Source organism: Myotis daubentonii, chromosome 6, assembly GCF_963259705.1.
Source record: "Myotis daubentonii chromosome 6, mMyoDau2.1, whole genome shotgun sequence".
NCBI lineage: Eukaryota > Metazoa > Chordata > Mammalia > Chiroptera > Vespertilionidae > Myotis > Myotis daubentonii.
The window spans coordinates 16,610,883-16,628,049 of record NC_081845.1 but is presented as its reverse complement, the minus strand read 5'-3'; the positions used below and the strand labels follow the sequence as shown (position 1 = coordinate 16,628,049).

Here is a 17,167-nt window from a genome sequence, read left to right as displayed (position 1 = left end):
GGAATTCTTTCTCCCACTGAGGCTCTACGTTCATGTAAAAAGATCACTATGCACTAAAATCAGGCCAGGCCACACTGAAGTCAGTTCTGATTGGACCCAATAGCTCTACTTAGATATAAACTAAACTGTAAACATTAGAAAAATGGTTTTAACAAAGGAAACAAAACTCTAGTGAAAAACAAAAGCAACTGTTTTCTTTTACCTGATGTTTTAAGTTGTTAAGCAACCAGAGGAAAGGCTGCAGTCATTTAACTTGCCAGGGACAACTCAGAGCTGATGAGCTTCAGGAACCCTGAGGATGGCCAATAATCATGGGAGGAAATATGGCAAGAAGCAACGCCACAAAAAAGGAAGTAATTTGCTAGGTAACCTATAATTAGCCTCTGAATCTTACCGTAGAGAATATTATTGAGGCAAATAGCTTAGGAAGATTTAAAAAAGGATTAGTCATTCACATGAATGAATAAGCCCAGAATTTAGTTACCTGAGCCAGGGAAGGGGGAGGAACACATCATAAAAGCGATATATGCCCCATTTCAGGGTGCACAGGTCCTCAACTAAAAAAATTTTAATGGTTATGCTTCCGGAAATTTAAATGGTTATTTATCTGAGAGGACACTAATCAAATGATAAAATCACCTAATCAAACTAGAATGCCATAAACAATGAAAACCCAATGGTGAGCCAAGTTAACAAAGATGAGCTGGCGTAGTTAATTTTAAGGTGTCATTAGATATAATATTATTTCTGTATAGAATATGCCTGGCCTACAAAAAAATATCCGTTACATCAACTCTTTTTATTCAGAAAGATACCCAACTTTTTCAAATAATATTTTTAACCACTACTGAAGCTAAAATTTTGATAATAAAAAGGAAATTAAGTGGTGTGAAGAATTAGAAGAATTAGAAGCTGAAACTGATCTTCAGACATTTCAGTTTACAATGAAATTATCTAAAATGTTTCATTTTGTTTATTTTTAATATATTTTTATTGATTTCAGAGAGGAAGGGAGAGGGGGAGATAGAAACATCAATTATGAGAGAATCATCAATTGGCTGCCTCCTGCACACCCCCTATTGGAAACTGAGCCCACAATCCAGGCACGTGCCCTTGACCGGAATTGAACCTGGGACCCTTCAGTCCATAGGCCGATGCTCTATCCACTGAGCCAAACCAGCTAGGGCTAAAATATTTCATTTTAAAAGTGAATGACTTTTATGTAAACTTTGCTTAACACTATATGAAGCTTAATTATTAAATTATTCAAGGATAAAGCACACAAAAACCATTCCACCAAAGTACATTAATCAAAATAATGAAATGAGTTGGATTGTTTAATTAAATGATTGACAAGACATGAAATATTTTTTAAAAAAAAAACATTAAAATTGAGGCTCAAAAGCTTTACTATCTACATTCACACCATTTCTGATTTTGTCTGAAATAGCATAGTAATTTAAAAATATGGCCCCCAATTCTCTGTCACCTTCACATAAAAAAAGTTGGGGCCTAAGTCCCTTCCCCTTGAATCTAGGCAGGCTTGTGACTGCTTTGCCCGAGATGCCGTGTGACTTCCAAAGTTAGGACAGAAAAGATCACGCAGCTTCAACCTGGGTCCCTTGAGACTCTGGCCCTGGAGGAAGCCATCCCTCATGTAAGAAGTCCACTGCCCTGGGACTGGCAAGCAATGCCACGTGTGGGCACTTCTGAGACAACCGCAGCTGAGCATCCTGACCGTAGCCAGCACCAGCTGCCAGCCAAGAGAGTGAGCTGACATTTGACGACAATCCCATGAGAAACCCAAGTGTGAACTGACCAGCTGAGCCCTTCCCAAATTCTTGACTCACATGTCACGATCAAAATAAAATGGTTGTCTCACACCCCTAGGTTCTGGAGGAATTTGTTAAGCAGGAGACATGGCAACCAGAGTAAGTTTTATTCTTAAAGAAGTACCTCAGTGACAGATGGGATGCCAGGTTAAAGATTCAGACTATGGCATTCTCTTGCTTTAAAAAGTTAAATATATTGTGGAATAAGATATCCAAAATTCAGGTTCAAATATCTACCTTACTTTTTCTACCAACCTAAACATATTATAAGTTATTTTCAATTATTCACTCGGTCTCTTAAGAAATACCTATTGAGCAACCCGGGCACGTGCCCTTGACTGGAATTGAACCTGGGACCGTCTCTCTTCTCAAAAAATATACAATTAATGGGATCATCTCATTCACTTCCTTGGTTTCAAGTAACATGGGAGTGAATGAGATGATCCCACTAATAGTATACTATGTGAGAAGAGAGAGGGTTTGGGATAGAACTATACAGACACCAACATTAAGAGATGGTAAAATAAGAAAGCTCAACTGGAAACAAAAGGAATGGCCAGAGCCCTGGCTAGTTTGGCTCAGCGGATAGAGCGTTGGTCTGCGAACTGAAGGGTTCCAGGTTCAATTCCAGTCAAGGGCACGTGCCCGGGTTGCATGGTCGATCCCCAGTGGGGGACAAGAAAGAGGCAGCTGATCAATGGTTCTCTCTAATCCAGCGGTTCTCAACCTGTGGGTTGCGACCATCGGAAAACACATAGCATATCAGATATTTACATTATGATTCATAACAGTAGCAAAATTACAGTTATGAAGTAGGAACGAAAATAATTTTATGGTGGGGGTCACCACAACATAAGGAACTGTATTTAAGGGTTGCGGCATTAGGAAGATTGAGAACCACTGATAGTAATCATTGATGTTTCTATCTTTCTCTTCTCCCTTCCTCTCTGAAATCAATAAAAAATATATTTTAAAAGAAGGAATGGCCAGAGAGTTAGGAAGAACACAGGAAAGTATGCTGCCACTGAAACTTAACAGCAAGTGAAATCAAAGCTTTTCTAAACTCAATTCCTCTTGATTTCCTTACATGAAGATAAGGCTGAGTTTGGTAGAAATCTTTCTGGGGATCTAAATTTGGACGAGAGCCTTCTACTTCTTCAAAACATGTAACTAAGCGTCTTCTTCTTCTTGAACTGGAAGACTTGTGATTTTGTGCAACACAGAAATCAACTTAAAGGAAAAATAAGATAAATATATTTAACTTATAAATACAGGATGGGGCAAAAGTAGGTTCATAGTTGTAAATACACAGAACAATTTATTCTTGTATTATGATTTACTAATTATTGTGTTATTTTCCACAGAAACAACTGTAAACCTACTTTTGTAAAATAAATTTAAAGTCTGTAAAAAGGTCATGGGTTTTACAGCCAAGTGGGCCTGAATTTAAATTCTACCTTTGCCATTTTCTAGCTGTGTGATGTAGGGCAAGTTACTTATTCTCTATATCCTCATAAGACATTATGCTACATACAGCACAGAAATAAAGCTGTTCCTGTTCTCTTGGACCCACTCTTATCAGAAAGCCAACCCCAGCACTGCCAATGAAAATAGCATTGATCATGGTTACATACGATCATCTTGTTGGGACATTCAATGGTAAATCTCAATCCTTATCCTGTTAAAACTTTCAGAAGCATTAGACAAAGATGATCACTTCTTCCTTTTCAAACAGTCTTTGTTAGGCTTCTGGGTAACCATCCTACCTTGATTCTCTTCCTGCCTGATTGGCCTGGCCCACCCCCTTTCAGACTCCTCTCTGGTTCTTTCATAGGTCCCAGGCTCCATATATGTAAATACCAGTATGCCCAAACTCAAGCCTCAATCCTCCACTATCCACTATCACTCCACAGGTGACCTCATCTAGTCTCATGGCTTTAAATATCATCTATATGCCAAAAAAGTTCAAATTCGTGTCTTCTGTTCAGCTCTCTCTTCTGAATGCCAGACACCAAATGCCTACTCAACATGTCTTCATGAATGTCTAAACAGCTTTTCAAACTTGGTACAAACTTCTGATTCTCCCTAAACCTAGTCCTTCTTCAGTATTCCTCATCGTATTAAATGGCAACACCATTCTTCTGTTTGGGCTCAAAAGCTGAGTCATCTGTCACTCTTTTTCTCTCATAACACAGCCAATTGGCAAATTCTGTTAGCTTTAACTCAGGATATATTCAAAATTCAACCACTTCAGATCATATTCACCTCTCTCAGCCTTATCTGAACTATATAATCTCTCCTCTCGATTACTGTCAGTCTTCCAAACTGATGTCTTTGTTGACATTCTTGACTCCTATAACAGTATGCTCTCCACAAAGAGCCAGAGTAATGAATCCCTTTTAAAGTTTAGGTCATATCTGGTTAGCGCAAAACCTTCTTATACCTTAGCTTCCCATCTCACTCAGACAAAATGCAAATTCTCAATGGTCTTAAAACCCTATCCAGCCAGTTTTTCCCACTCCTCCTGATGTTTTCTTCTTATTGCTCCTAATTTCATTCCCTGTGCTTTGGCCACATGCATCTCTTTGCCATTCCTGGAAGACCCTCAAGCATGCTCCTGTCTCTGGAACTTTATGCTTGCTATTCCCTTAGATATCCTCATGGTTTGCTCCCTATCATCAAGAAGATCTAGGCTCAAAAGTCATCCTGTAAAACAAACCCTCCCTGACAACTCCCCCAAAACTATAAATATATAAAGAAATCCTCCCCCAATTTCTCACACCCTTCCATTGTTCCTTTTTGTATATAACCCTTATTTCCCCTAATATACTTTACTTATTTTATTTTCTGTCTCCCCTCCACCACAACCTAGTATATAAACTCCATGAAGGCAAGGGTTTTATCTGTTTTTGCTCTCTGTATCTCCAATACCTACAACAGTGCCTGGTATGTAACAGGTATTTAACATGTAAGTAAATTAAAATTACATAACAAAATATGCATTAAAGCGCTCAGAATATAGATGTTCAACAAAGAGTTGTTATTATTTGTGGAAAATTAAACACTCAAGTATTAATTACCCTAAAATTGATGTGGCAACAGTACTGGTGAAGTTGAATGAGAATGTTGTATTCTAGGAATTACTTTCCTGTAGACACTGAATTTTTATTTTAAGACAGAACTTGATATGGGAGGTTCATTTAGTTTACCATATGAAACTCTTCTGACAAAGTGATTTTGAACAAAATAAACAATTTTTAAACATGTATTATAACTTTAAAGATGTGCCATATTGTCATGAATGATCCAAAACAAATTTAGTAAAATTATGTTTTCTTTCAGTGCAGGGAATAAATATTTTGAAAGGAGCAAGATGTTTACTTGTATTCTATTTCCAACAATTAGAAAGAGCTCTAAGAAATATGTGTCTAGAGCAGTAAGAAATGGGTGGCTTTATTACTTTAAATTTCACATAATAGGAAGAACTGCATTTACTGAAACGTTAGCTGGTATTCCAGAATTGATTTAATAAAGTCTTCCCAGAAAGGAAGCAGAAGAGGAAAAGAGACCCACAGATGTCTTAAAACTTAAAGGAAAGCCTACATCTGTCACCAGATCAAGCTGAGAATACAAAATACTGCTAACAAGGTATGGCTTCTTGAGGGCATTAAATACATTTTCAGAGTATCTCATGCTACTTGGCACATAGGTAGCCAATAAGCATTAGTTAATTGCGTAAATGGTAGACTAACAGATGAGGAAGTTAATTATAAGAAATCATTACTCAGCCAGCTGGCATGGCTCAGTGGTTGAGCATCAACCTATGAACCAGAAGGTCACAGTTCGACTCCCGGTCGGGCACATGCCCAAGCTGTGGGCAGGAGGCAGACGACTGATGATTGTCTCTCATCATTATTGATTTCTCTCCCTCTCCCTTCCTCTCTGAAATCAATAAAAATCTTATTTAAAAAAAAAAAATCACCACTCAGGTATGTCCACATTGCCCATCATAAACGTAATAAAAAGCTGGGAGCACAAGTTCTAATATTCTCCTTTTTCTGTCTCTTACATAAGAAGTAAGAAAGAGCCTTCAATTATAAAATCTGAGCTCTACTCTAGGAGGAAAAAAAAATCACCACTCGGAAGTTTGAGTTGCTACCTTAGGTAAGTGGTACTAGTTATGTTATTTGAGATCTCTTAGGCCAGTGGTTGGCAAACTGCGGCTCACGAGCCACATGCGGCTCTTTGGCCCCTTGAGTGTGGCTCTTTCACAAAATACCACGCGCGGGCGTGCATGGACAGTGCGACTGAAACTTCGTGGCCCATGCGCAGAAGTCAGTATTTTGTGGAAGAGCCACACTCAAGGGGCCAAAGAGCCGCATGTGGCTCGAGAGCCGCAGTTTGCCGACCACTGTCATAGGCAGTGGAGGGCGACGCAGGGTTCCTCTATGTCACCTCATCTCCAGACAGCTGGAAGAGACAGGTGACACCAGGCAGCCCCAGACCAGGTCCTGCCGGCCCAGAGCTCAGCCATGAACGGGGTTCCCTCTACAGAAATCAACTGCCAGTTAAAATAAGATTAGAACCATAAGAGAAAAAAATAAAGAAATTATTAAAGAGATATCAAAGGAAGAGAAGAGGAAAAGAAGGGCATGAGTTAGTAAGGCGTGAAAGCAAATGTTACCTGACTCCCCCGCCACCCCCGCACCCCAAACACACACACACACAAATCCGGTTCACAAAAGAGTAGGGCTACACAGTGACTTAACAGATTTCAGTCTCACATTCTTCGTCACATTTTCAGGACTACCAGAATCACACCTGGCATGACAGGATCTGTAAATTCACCTGCGTGAAGACCCCTGCTTTCAAACTCCATACCAAACTCGGTGGTTTCTAAAAACATACAGGTTGCTTTACGGTTTATGGGGGGAAAGTAGGTTACGCTTTTACCCATAAAGGTCTGGATGACTCAGAGTTTAATAATAGGATGCGTGAGCTTTCACCCCTAGGTCACTGATTCTAGGACGACTACAGTAGACTGTCATTTTACGGCATTGCCATCTCGCAGCTGTTTGGTTCAAAATCTGTAGAAGAAATGTTCTGCGTGTCTCTATTAATACTCACTTGACAGGTGTATGCATTCCAATTCCTGTGCATCTGCCAACTGCGACCACTGTGAAGCGGAGTGATGAAAGCCACAACAGCTGCCACCTTGAGACAGCCCTGAGCCTGCCCAGTCCTCTCCTGTCTTTATCTAAAGTGCTAAATATTAATGCTTCATATTACAACAGATTTTACCGTCTAAAACCAAAATCATAAAGGAAAGAGATCTGTGGAGGATTTCTGAAATAAAACCAATTCATTTCACATCATTGCATACAACAAAGAAAGCAACAACTTTTCCTCCTAGGAATATGTGGTAAAAGCCATACCAGCTGAGAAAGTCAACATTTCTCATGGCTCAGTGACCTGTAGGAGACCACAGACATGCTTGGGACTGTGTGCTTCCGCCATAGTAATGACACAGGCAGGTCACCTGGAAACGCACTTCTAAATTTTATGTACCAAAGCGTCATGTACCCAGGCAATATGAACCAATATAACTCCCACTGTATCTCTACCATGGTGCTCTACAGCCTCTAAGTCAATACCTATGTAGAGCCAAAGACTAAATTAATCAGTTCAACCCTTCACCATGGCAATTGGAAACTAGATGGTACCTACTACACTGAAAAGTCATCCCACTGCCCTAGCCCAGGAGTGGGCAAACTTTTTGACTCGAGGGCCACAATGGGTTCTTAAACTTGACCAGAGGGCCGGAACAAAAGCATGGATGGAGTGTTTGTGTGAACTAATATAAATTCAAAGTAAACATCATTACAGAAAAGGGTACGGTCTTTTTTTTTTTAGTTTTATTCATTTCAAACGGGCCGGATCCAGCCCACGGGCCATAGTTTGCCCACGGCTGTCCTAGCCAGTTTGGCTCAGTGGACACAGCGTTAGCCTGTGGACTGAAGGGTCCTGAGTTTGATTCCGATCAAGGGCACATGCCTCAGTTGCAGGCTCCTAGCCCTGGTTGGGGCATATGGGAGGTAACCAATCAATGTGTCTCTCTCTGTCTCTCCCTCTCCCTTCCACTCTCTAAAAATCAGTGGAAAAAATATCCTTGGGTGATGATTTAAAAAAAAATTCATTCCATTAAGAAGGGTTCCCCACAGCCTCAAGTCACAGCAATACCTGGAGAAGAATTATATTTTGAAAAACAAAACTATTATTTTTAAACCACAGTATGGAGATATTTGTCATTGACTAATTTGTTATGTCTGTACTGAAATAATGATGAGTTACCCATTGACCTTTACCACATATTCAGTCCATGGCTCAAATGGAAATAAGACTCATGTAGAAATCTGTATTCCCATCTTCCATAACCACATTCATACCTTCTTTCAAAGAATGCGGCATCTCCTTTTAAGAGAAAGTTCATTTAACCAGGTGATAGTCCAAGTCACATTTAGGGTACATTTTTTTTTTAAATATATTTTATTGATTTTTTTACAGAGAGGAAGGGAGAAAGATAGAGAGTTAGAAACATCGATGAGAGAGAAACATCGATCAGCTGCCTCCTGCACATCTCCCACTGGGGATGTGCCCGCAACCCAGGCACATGCCCTTGACCGGAATCGAACCCGGGACCCTTCAGTCCGCAGGCCGACGCTCTATCCACTGAGCCAAACCGGTTTCGGCTAGGGTACATTTTTAATGTTTGTACATAATGCTTAATAGGGGTCAGCTTTAAGTGATGTTAAATACTGCCCTATTTGGCACAGACTCAGAAAATGGTGACAAAATCACTAATAACTTTTTATTTGAAATATATCATCTAAATATATATATACATATATATATATATATGTACATATATATATACACATATACATATACATACATATTGATTTCAGAGAGGAAGAGAGGAGAGATAGAAACATCAATGATGAGAGAGAATCATTGATCGTGCTGCCTCCTGCACAATCCCCACACTGGGGATCGAGCCCACAACCCAGGCATGTGCCCTGACCAGGAATCGAACAATGACCTCCTAGTTCAGTGATGGCGAACCTTTTGAGCTCGGCGTGTCAGCATTTTGAAAAACCCTAACTTAACTCTGGTGCTGTGTCACATATAGCAATTTTTTGATATTTGCAACCATAGTAAAACAAAGATTTATATTTTTGATATTTATTTTTATATATTTAAATGCCATTTAACAAAGAAAAACCAACCAAAAAAATGAGTTCGCATGTCACCTCTGACACGCGTGTCATAGGTTCGCCATCACTGTCCTAGTTCATAGGTCGATGCTCAGCCCCTGAGCCACCGCAGCCGAGCTGTATCGTTTTATTTTAAAAGGTCTTAAGAATGCTGCAAGTTCAGGCTTGACAGATTTGCTCCTGTCAAACCCAAGACACCTTATAAAACGAGAAAAAAAGCACTAACTAGGCCCTTTTGATCCGGTTTAGTAAGGCAACAAAACAAGCCTGCGGTTTGATTTTGTTTTGCTTTAGAACTAGTGTGTCATTACCGATCATGATCTGCAATTCCACTTCACTGATGAGGAAATTAAGACACAGAAAGGTTAAATGACACAGAAACACAGACCCTCTGAATAGAGGGGAACTTAGTTACAACTCCAAGCCCACATTTTTATCCAATTAAAAATAATGTCATTTTTTTACAAGCTAAAAGTTTGCCAAAAAACTCTTCAGTTCCAAGTTTAATAACAAAGTTAGCAAACCTATCAGTTTTATCTGTCTTCTATATTAAAACCATTAAGTCTTTGTCTTTTGTCTTAAACATCAAGAAGCTCAGAGAGCATTTAGTGCCCAAGCAGAACACCACTTCCTAGCCGTGGTTTCTGGGAGTTATCTCATCCGTTCTTTGTCACTCAGCTTTTCACAAACTCAGTCACTATTAGTTGAGCATCTGTTATATGTCATACTGTGTCCGAGGTGCTAAAGAGACAGTAGTAAACAAATCATGAGAACACTCCTGTCTTTGTGGAAATTAATTACAGAAATATAAGTTACAGTATGTTAGTGTGATGGACAAAATAAGCAGGAAAAGAGATCAGGGTTGTGGGATGCGGTTCATCTTTGAAAAGAATGGTTAGTGAAGCCATAAGGGTGGCATCTGTTTGCATCCAGACCTGGAAGGGAGAAGGGGGAGGAGTAAGCCAGCATCAAAGCTACTGCAGGCCCTAGGAACAAGTGCAGCAGCAGTCCTGAGGTGGGAGCATGCTTGGCCTGCATGAGGCACTTTTCGTTGTTGCTTATTATTTTAAACAACACATTTTTCTTCATTGAAAGTTCCGTCAAACACTTTGGAAGAAGGTCAGGAACACGCATGCAATCGTAAGTGCTACAAACAACCTTCAGACACTATGACACCTCGGAAGAGTTTTTAGTGGTTGGCTATTGCAATGACACTTCACCTTGCCCCTCCCACTCCCATTTCTTCTCCTCTAGAGATCAAAACATTGACTTCCTAAAACTAAGTCACAGAAGTAAAATAAAATAAAATAAACCTGCTCTGGGGGAAAGGCCCATCTTAATGAAGGGAATCAATCACACTGCAATGCAGAGAAGCCAGACCGCAAGTGACTACCTCTCTTGAACTTGTAACCCACGGTATCTGTATCCAGCGTTTAACATTAAGCACTGCCTGGTATTGTCACTCTGTTTACATCTCATTATTTGCTACTTTGGATTGTTGTGTACACATCTGCTCTCACAGTGACTTCCCTGGAGCAGGGCCCATATATTGGAAATGTCTGAATCCCATCACATGACTGCACATGGATGGCACAAATATTTGTTTGACAGCTTAATTCTGTTTGACGGTGATGTCATAGAAACTGCCACAATGAGCAGCAGACATCCTCCTGTTTTAAGTATCTGTTTGTGGATAAACCATGAACGAAACACCATAGTCTCTTACAGACATTTGGATAATCTCAACAATCTTGGGCAAGTTACTGTTTGTGTAACATTCCATTCTGTCTACATTTCCCTTTGCATTTTCAGTTGGGCACAGTACACACTTTCCGTCTAGACACAGCAGAGATTAGCCACAAAACACAAAGGAGCCACACCGCGCTGTGCGAAATCCTGTTCAGTTCGCTTCAGTCAATGTTATTAAACACTATTAAAGGAAAGGGACTCAACAAGAAACTACCAGATCCCAGGAATGTAAGTCACTGTCCATACCGTCTAGCAAGACAAACCAACACATAAGGAGTAACTTCAGTGGATGTAAAACACACAGCAGCATTTTGAAAGTATATAAACAGTGGCTTGGAGGGCCAGGGAAGGCTACACAGAAAAGTTGGCACCTGAACAGCCAGGGCTTGAAAGATGAATAGGCCTAGGACACTCAGACAGAGATCAAAGGGCATTCCAGATTGTGCAAAAGACACTGGCAGAAACGTAACATTGAAAACTGCTGGCAGAATGCATTCAGCACCCGTGAAGGAAAACAGGTCTGTTGCCCTCCTAATCTTTCCAACCAAAAAAAACACCAAGCTTTCAAATAAGGAGCAAAGGAAGAAAGTTTCATCAGCACTTGTTTTGTTAAACCTCTTAGCTTTGCTTTGCCCTTTCTGTGTTGTTCCCTCTTAAATAAATAAAGTACTGTGCTGGAGAGTTCAGTGAGGAAAAGTACTTCAACTTGACTGTGGAAAAAGAAAAACTGAAAAAAATGGGCAAGGGCCAAGGAATAAGCAAACTGCCCTTCTCAAATAGATAAATGCGAGCACATTTGAACAGGAAGCACTACCTGGTATTGTTACTCTGTTTACACTGCATTATTTGCTACTTTTTAAAATCAGACTATCATGGGCCCTGCTGTTCACCGAGTCCATCCATACTGATTTTATGCTCACAATGTGTTCGCCTCTGCCACCCCAGGCCCGAGGGGCTTTCTCGTTGCCCTCCTCTTTGAGCAGGCTCCTGCTTGCAATCTAGTAAGAGAAACAAAGTGGAGGGCAATTCCCTGTGCCCTGTTCCTTCCGCGGCTGCCAACCAATGCCTGAAGCTCAGAGCAGAGTGAAGTTCCAGCCAGGTTAACCAGTGAGGAAAAAACACACACTGGAATAATTACATTTCAGCCACTGACTTGCAAGAAACTGTCAGAGGCTCCCGGGAAGGGTGTGGAACACCTCTGCCGGCGAGCAGGGCGCGGGCGCGGGGCCTGGCTGCCCCGTGGCTGGGGATGCTGGCGGGGCGCGGGGCAGGGGACGGGGCGCAGTTACCTGGGAGCTCAGGTAGACTTTGAGGCACTCCTCACACACGGCCTTCTTGCAGCAGGGCAAGGGCTTGATCGGCTTGTCTTCCAGGCACACCCGGCACATCAGCACCATGAGGGGCGCATAGGGATCCCCGACCCCACCCAGGCCAGAGTAGGGTGGAGCTCCCAACAGGCTGGGCGCGGAGAAAGGTTCGGGCGCCAGGTAGAACTCCAGCTCGATGCTGCCGCCATCGGGGGGCAGGCGGTCCGTGGGGAGGGACAGCCGGGGGCTAGGGAAGGAGGAGGGGGTGCCGGGAGCGTCCATCACCGGCGGGGCCCGAGGCGGCGAGGCGGGCGGCGAGAGCGGCTCGGCCGTGGGGTCCGGGGGCAGGACGTTCTCCACGCAGAACACGGAGCAGAAGACTTGCCTCCGGGCGGGGGGCGGGCGCCGCTGGCCCAGCACGTCCAGGACCAGGGCGTCCGGAGTCCCGACGCGGATCCCGGGCTTCGGCTCCTCTCCGGGGGGCGCCTCCGGCGGCTCACGCCCTCCCTCCTTTCGGTCCCCCGCTTCCTTCTCCTGCTCATCCAGCTGCTGTGACAAAGTCTGAGGATTGAGGGGCCCGGTGAGCGCCAGTCCTGCGGGCGGCCCGGGGGCTCGGCTCTCCGTCCGGCCCGGGGCCCCCCAGCTCCCCGCGGGCTCCGGGGCGCTGGTGTCCGCGCCGCCCGAGTCGCTTCCGCAGCCGCCGCCGCTCGGATCCGCGGAGGCGGCGCGCGGCCCGGGCGCCCCGCCGCTGTCCCCCTGCGGCCTCGGGGGCTCGGGGGAGCCCGTGGCGCCGCCAGCGGGGTCGCCCGCCTCCGGGGCCCCGCCGCCGCTCACCGTGCTCTGCTCCTCGCCCATCGCCGCCCGCGGCCCGCGCCGCCGCTGCCCATCCAGCCGCCGGGACCCCCACCCGGCGCCGGCGGGCAGCAGGGGCAGCGGCGGGGCTCCACTCGCGGCTCCGCTTCTGCTTCCGGGTCCCTCCTCCGGGCCGGGGACGCCAGCAGCTCCCTCCGGGGAGCCCGTGCTCCCGGGCCGCGGCGCGCGGGGGCCCGGGCCCGGGCCGCTCCTCCTCCTCGTCCTCCCGCGCGGCCGGGCACCGCCTCGGGGGCGCCGAGGGCCGCTCTCTCCCGGCGCGAGCGCCCGCCCCACATGCAGGGCTGGGAGGCGCCGGGGCCGCCGCGCACCCCGGGCGGGGCAGAGGGGTCCGGAGGAGGCGGCGTCAGCCCCGCGCCATCGCCGGTCCCCGCGGCGGGCCACGCGGGACGGGCGGCCGGAGGGCGGGGTCCGGGGCCTGGAGGCCTGTGGCACCGGGGCGCGCGCGGCGAGGTGCAGCCTGCACGCGGGCGAGCCGCCGGGGTCCTGGGGACCGAGGCGGAGCGCACGACCTCCCCGGCTCCCGAGTCACCTAGCGCCCTCCTCGCGGCCCCTGACCCCACCCCTTGGCGCACACCTCCCCACACGTACACGCGCAGGCACACGCGCGCTCACACGCGCGCCCCGAGTGGGTGTGATCTGAGCCGCGATGCGCTCCGGCGCCCGGAGTTCACACTCGGCTCCAGCCAAACACCCCCGAGCAGGCAGCTGCCCTTGGGGCTACGCACTGAGTAGAACTTCCTACTAAAGGACTGGGTACTCAGCGCTGGACCCAAAACACTCAGGGTTTGGTTTCTCTTGCTCCTCTGGGGTCCATCCAGTTTTAAAGCCCTCAAGGAGTTCAGAGAAATAACTCTAGGAATTACCCGTTCCAAATGCGCAATATACAACTTTCTGCCTAACTGGGTAAAAAAGAATCTTGGAAACCCACAAAATAAGACGAAAAAGCGCTGGAATCCTTATGAGAGCTGATAAGTAATTTACAAGATTTATCACTTTTTTTTTCTCCTCTTTGGTGTTCTTTTAGGAACTATACTTAACCCTTTAAATGTTCCAAAATGGATAACACCGGGTTGTAAAATGGCCTGGCCTAATTCATGGACTGGATCCCTGGTGGGAATGATGAGGAGTTTCATTAGCATAACCACATTTATTCCCAAAACTGTTTCCAAGACAACAATTACATTTGAGCCAGAATTTAATTATGTGTTGATCAGTCTTTATTTTACAGGAAGCATTAGTCACCCAGACTGGTGTGTTTTAGTTCCCTAAAGCCAATGAAAACATTTTGGGGAAGCCAGCCCTTGTGTTTTTCATCTTGAGAGAGCATTCAATTTACACATTCATGTAATAGGAAGGAGCTGTGAAGGGTGTACAATTATTTTTCTTGAAGTTGTTCCTGGATTGTTCTAAACTATTTTCCAAATCAGATAGAATGCTAGAAAGATGACTAGCTGTGCAATACTAAGAAAGCAGTGTAACACCAGAGAATTTGTCTATCGAGTGCATATGATGCTCAGTTGCATGCCAAAGGGATAAATCCAATGTAGCAGTCTAAATGCCACCTCATGTATCGGTCTGACCCAAGAATGAAGATTTCTTATTTGGAAGATTAAATGCTATTCAAGGGCCCCCCACACCCACCCCTACCCCACCTCAACTTGGCTAATTAATTTCCTGGTAGCTGCTGTTTTCTCCAAATGATACCTCTAGTGTTTATTGTTTTAAAGGCAGGAGCAAGAAGCCCACCTATGTGCCTTAATGTACCCCACCTAAAAACTATTCTTTCAAAAGGGATATAAAAATAATGTTTTCCAGGTGACCAGAGGCTGAGAGTGAGACCAGAGTAACCATCATGGATCCAAAGAAGTGTATCTCCACAGTGTCAGCAGCAATCAAATCTCTCAAGGTCTTCCCATGGTTTGGAAACCCCTCCCCCACACACATTTGTCATAGGTATTCCAAGAATTTGTTCTTGCAAAGTCTACCATTTTGTTCCTTATCCCTCAGGTTTCAGTTCTCTGGCAATGGCTCTCCTTGACACTGAACCAACTAGAAGTTCCTGCTGGGACTCCTGAAGGCGGCCCATAGCTCTCAGCCCTGATTACTGCCACGACTTCTTTCCTACAGAGTTCATCTGGCCTTTGGGAAGAGAGAAGCATGGCATGCCATATCTCCAGCCGCCAAACAGACTCAGACTTGCCCGAACCATGGGCCCAGCATCCCCTGGAGTTCAATCTGGGATCCATGGGACACCTGGAGCACCGACATGAGTTAAAAGGCAAAGCGAAAACACTGGTTCTACCATCAATTTTCTCTGAAAAGAAAAGCATGAAGCACCTATCATGATTGTGCTGATAGGATTCACTTTTTTAAAAAAAGTTATCTTTATTGTTGAAAGTATTACAGATGTCCCCCGCCCCCCATTGGCCACCATCCACCCCCCACCCAACCCTCCCAGGCCTTCCCCACCCTACTGTCTGGTGCATATAACTTCCCTGGTTAATCTCTCTCCACTCCTGCCTTCCCTCAGCAGTTCCTCAGTCTGTTCCATGCTTCTATGTCTCTGGATCTATTTTGTTCATCAGTTTATTTGGTTCATTCGATTCCACATATGAATGAGATCATGTGACACATCTTTCTCTGCCTGGCTTATTTCACTCAGCATAATATACTCGGGGGCCCTCCATGCTATCTCAAAGGGTAGGAGGGCTTCTTTTTTATGCCTGTATCGTATCCCATGGTGTAAATGTACCACAGCTTTTTTATCTACTCAGTTACTGATAGGCACTTGGGCTGTTTCCAGATCTTAGCTATTGTAGGATTCATGTTTTTAAAAGGATTGCTTGAAAATAAACACTGGCATAAATTTCACTTACCTACCACAAGCTTAATATTCCTGAACATCCGTTCATGTCAGGCTATATTCAGTTGTTAGAACAATATAAACACTATTGCCACTACCAGTTTCAGTTCTCAATATTTTTTAACCTGCAATGAGCTATGCACCTTCCCTAAGACTTCAATATCAGGAGACTATGTCAAGTTTGAGAATTGATGAAGTCAACTGCTTTTAATCATTAATGAACATTATCTTTTCTATTAGCACTTTTCTTATCCTGGCCTTCAAATAAGACTTGTTTTGGTTTGCTTGAAAAATGTTATTCAGACATTAATTAGAAAATGAAAAAACCTAGATTTATTAACTTATTAGAAAAATGTTCTGAGGTATCAGAAAAGCTATAAATCATTAAATTTTACATATTAAAGGTGAAACTAGTTTCTTAACTGTTGTGGAGAAGAAATACATGATGTTTAAATACCATGGAATAATTATACAGCAAATAGCTGACTTGTATTTCTACTAGTTCGTCAACTATCAGACCAGGTAAAAAGAAATAGATGTCATTTAAAAACTGTATTTCCTGAAGAGGAATGGACAGGGCGGAACTGTTGTCCAGGTCTTCTTCTGAAAGGCACAGTGGAATGTTGGGCCTCCTTTTCCTATTTTCTCCCTTCTTCAGCCAGGGAGGGGGAGACCTTCGTATTATTAAGGGAAAGGGCATCACATAGAAAAGAGAGGAACACAATTGTTTCACTTTCTTTTTCCACATAAATTCCCTAAGGAAAATCCAAATAGCAGACTCTTATAAGATAATGTTAAAAAGAAAAGAAAAATATAAAATGAAAGCCCCAAAGCTTGGAAAACAGAAAACAGGGATAAGAAGGAAGAGGGTAAAAAAAAAAGAAGAAAGAGAAAAAGAAAGGCAGGGAGAGAAGGAAGGAGGGAGGGAAGGGAATAATTTTATTACCCACCACTCAAAATAGCCATTGAAACTACAATAATAAAAGCATAATATGCTAATTAGACCAGGCGTCCTTCCAGACGACCTTCCGGACAAAGCCGGGGCTGTGAGGGAAGCCCGGGTCCTGGGTGCAAGAGGGAAGTTGGTGCTGGCAGCTGGGGGAAGGAAGGCCTACTCTTGCACGAATTTTGTGCATCGGGCTCTAGTTTTAACATGATATATTTCATTCTAGCATCTGCATCTGTGTGTATTAAATATTATGCATGCTTTTGTTTGTTTGTTTTTAAACTTAGTAATATATCCTGAACATTTTTCATTTCATTAAAACA

The 17,167-nt window shown here is 44.0% G+C and overlaps 1 protein-coding gene and 1 long non-coding RNA gene across 5 annotated transcripts in view; one reads left to right on the top strand and one right to left on the bottom strand.

Annotated features, from left to right (window-relative positions):
- RNF217 (ring finger protein 217) overlaps window positions 1-13,562 on the bottom strand; it is a 119,857-nt gene extending 106,295 nt beyond the window's left edge. For 2 of the 4 annotated variants that reach the window (XM_059700240.1, XM_059700241.1), the window contains exon 1: window positions 12,145-13,557. In XM_059700240.1, the coding sequence (XP_059556223.1) occupies window positions 12,145-13,017 (873 nt within the window). In that variant the 5' untranslated portion in view covers window positions 13,018-13,557. Of the gene's footprint in view, window positions 1-12,144 lie in introns of all 4 variants that reach the window. The other 2 variants (XM_059700243.1, XM_059700242.1) reach the window with 2 other exon arrangements.
- A 175-nt stretch (window positions 13,563-13,737) lies between these two features.
- Window positions 13,738-16,835, top strand: LOC132236856 (uncharacterized). Its single transcript, XR_009453397.1, has 2 exons — window positions 13,738-14,007; window positions 14,851-16,835. It is a non-coding gene; the product is annotated as an uncharacterized LOC132236856 (long non-coding RNA).
- Window positions 16,836-17,167: the final 332 nt, after the last annotated feature.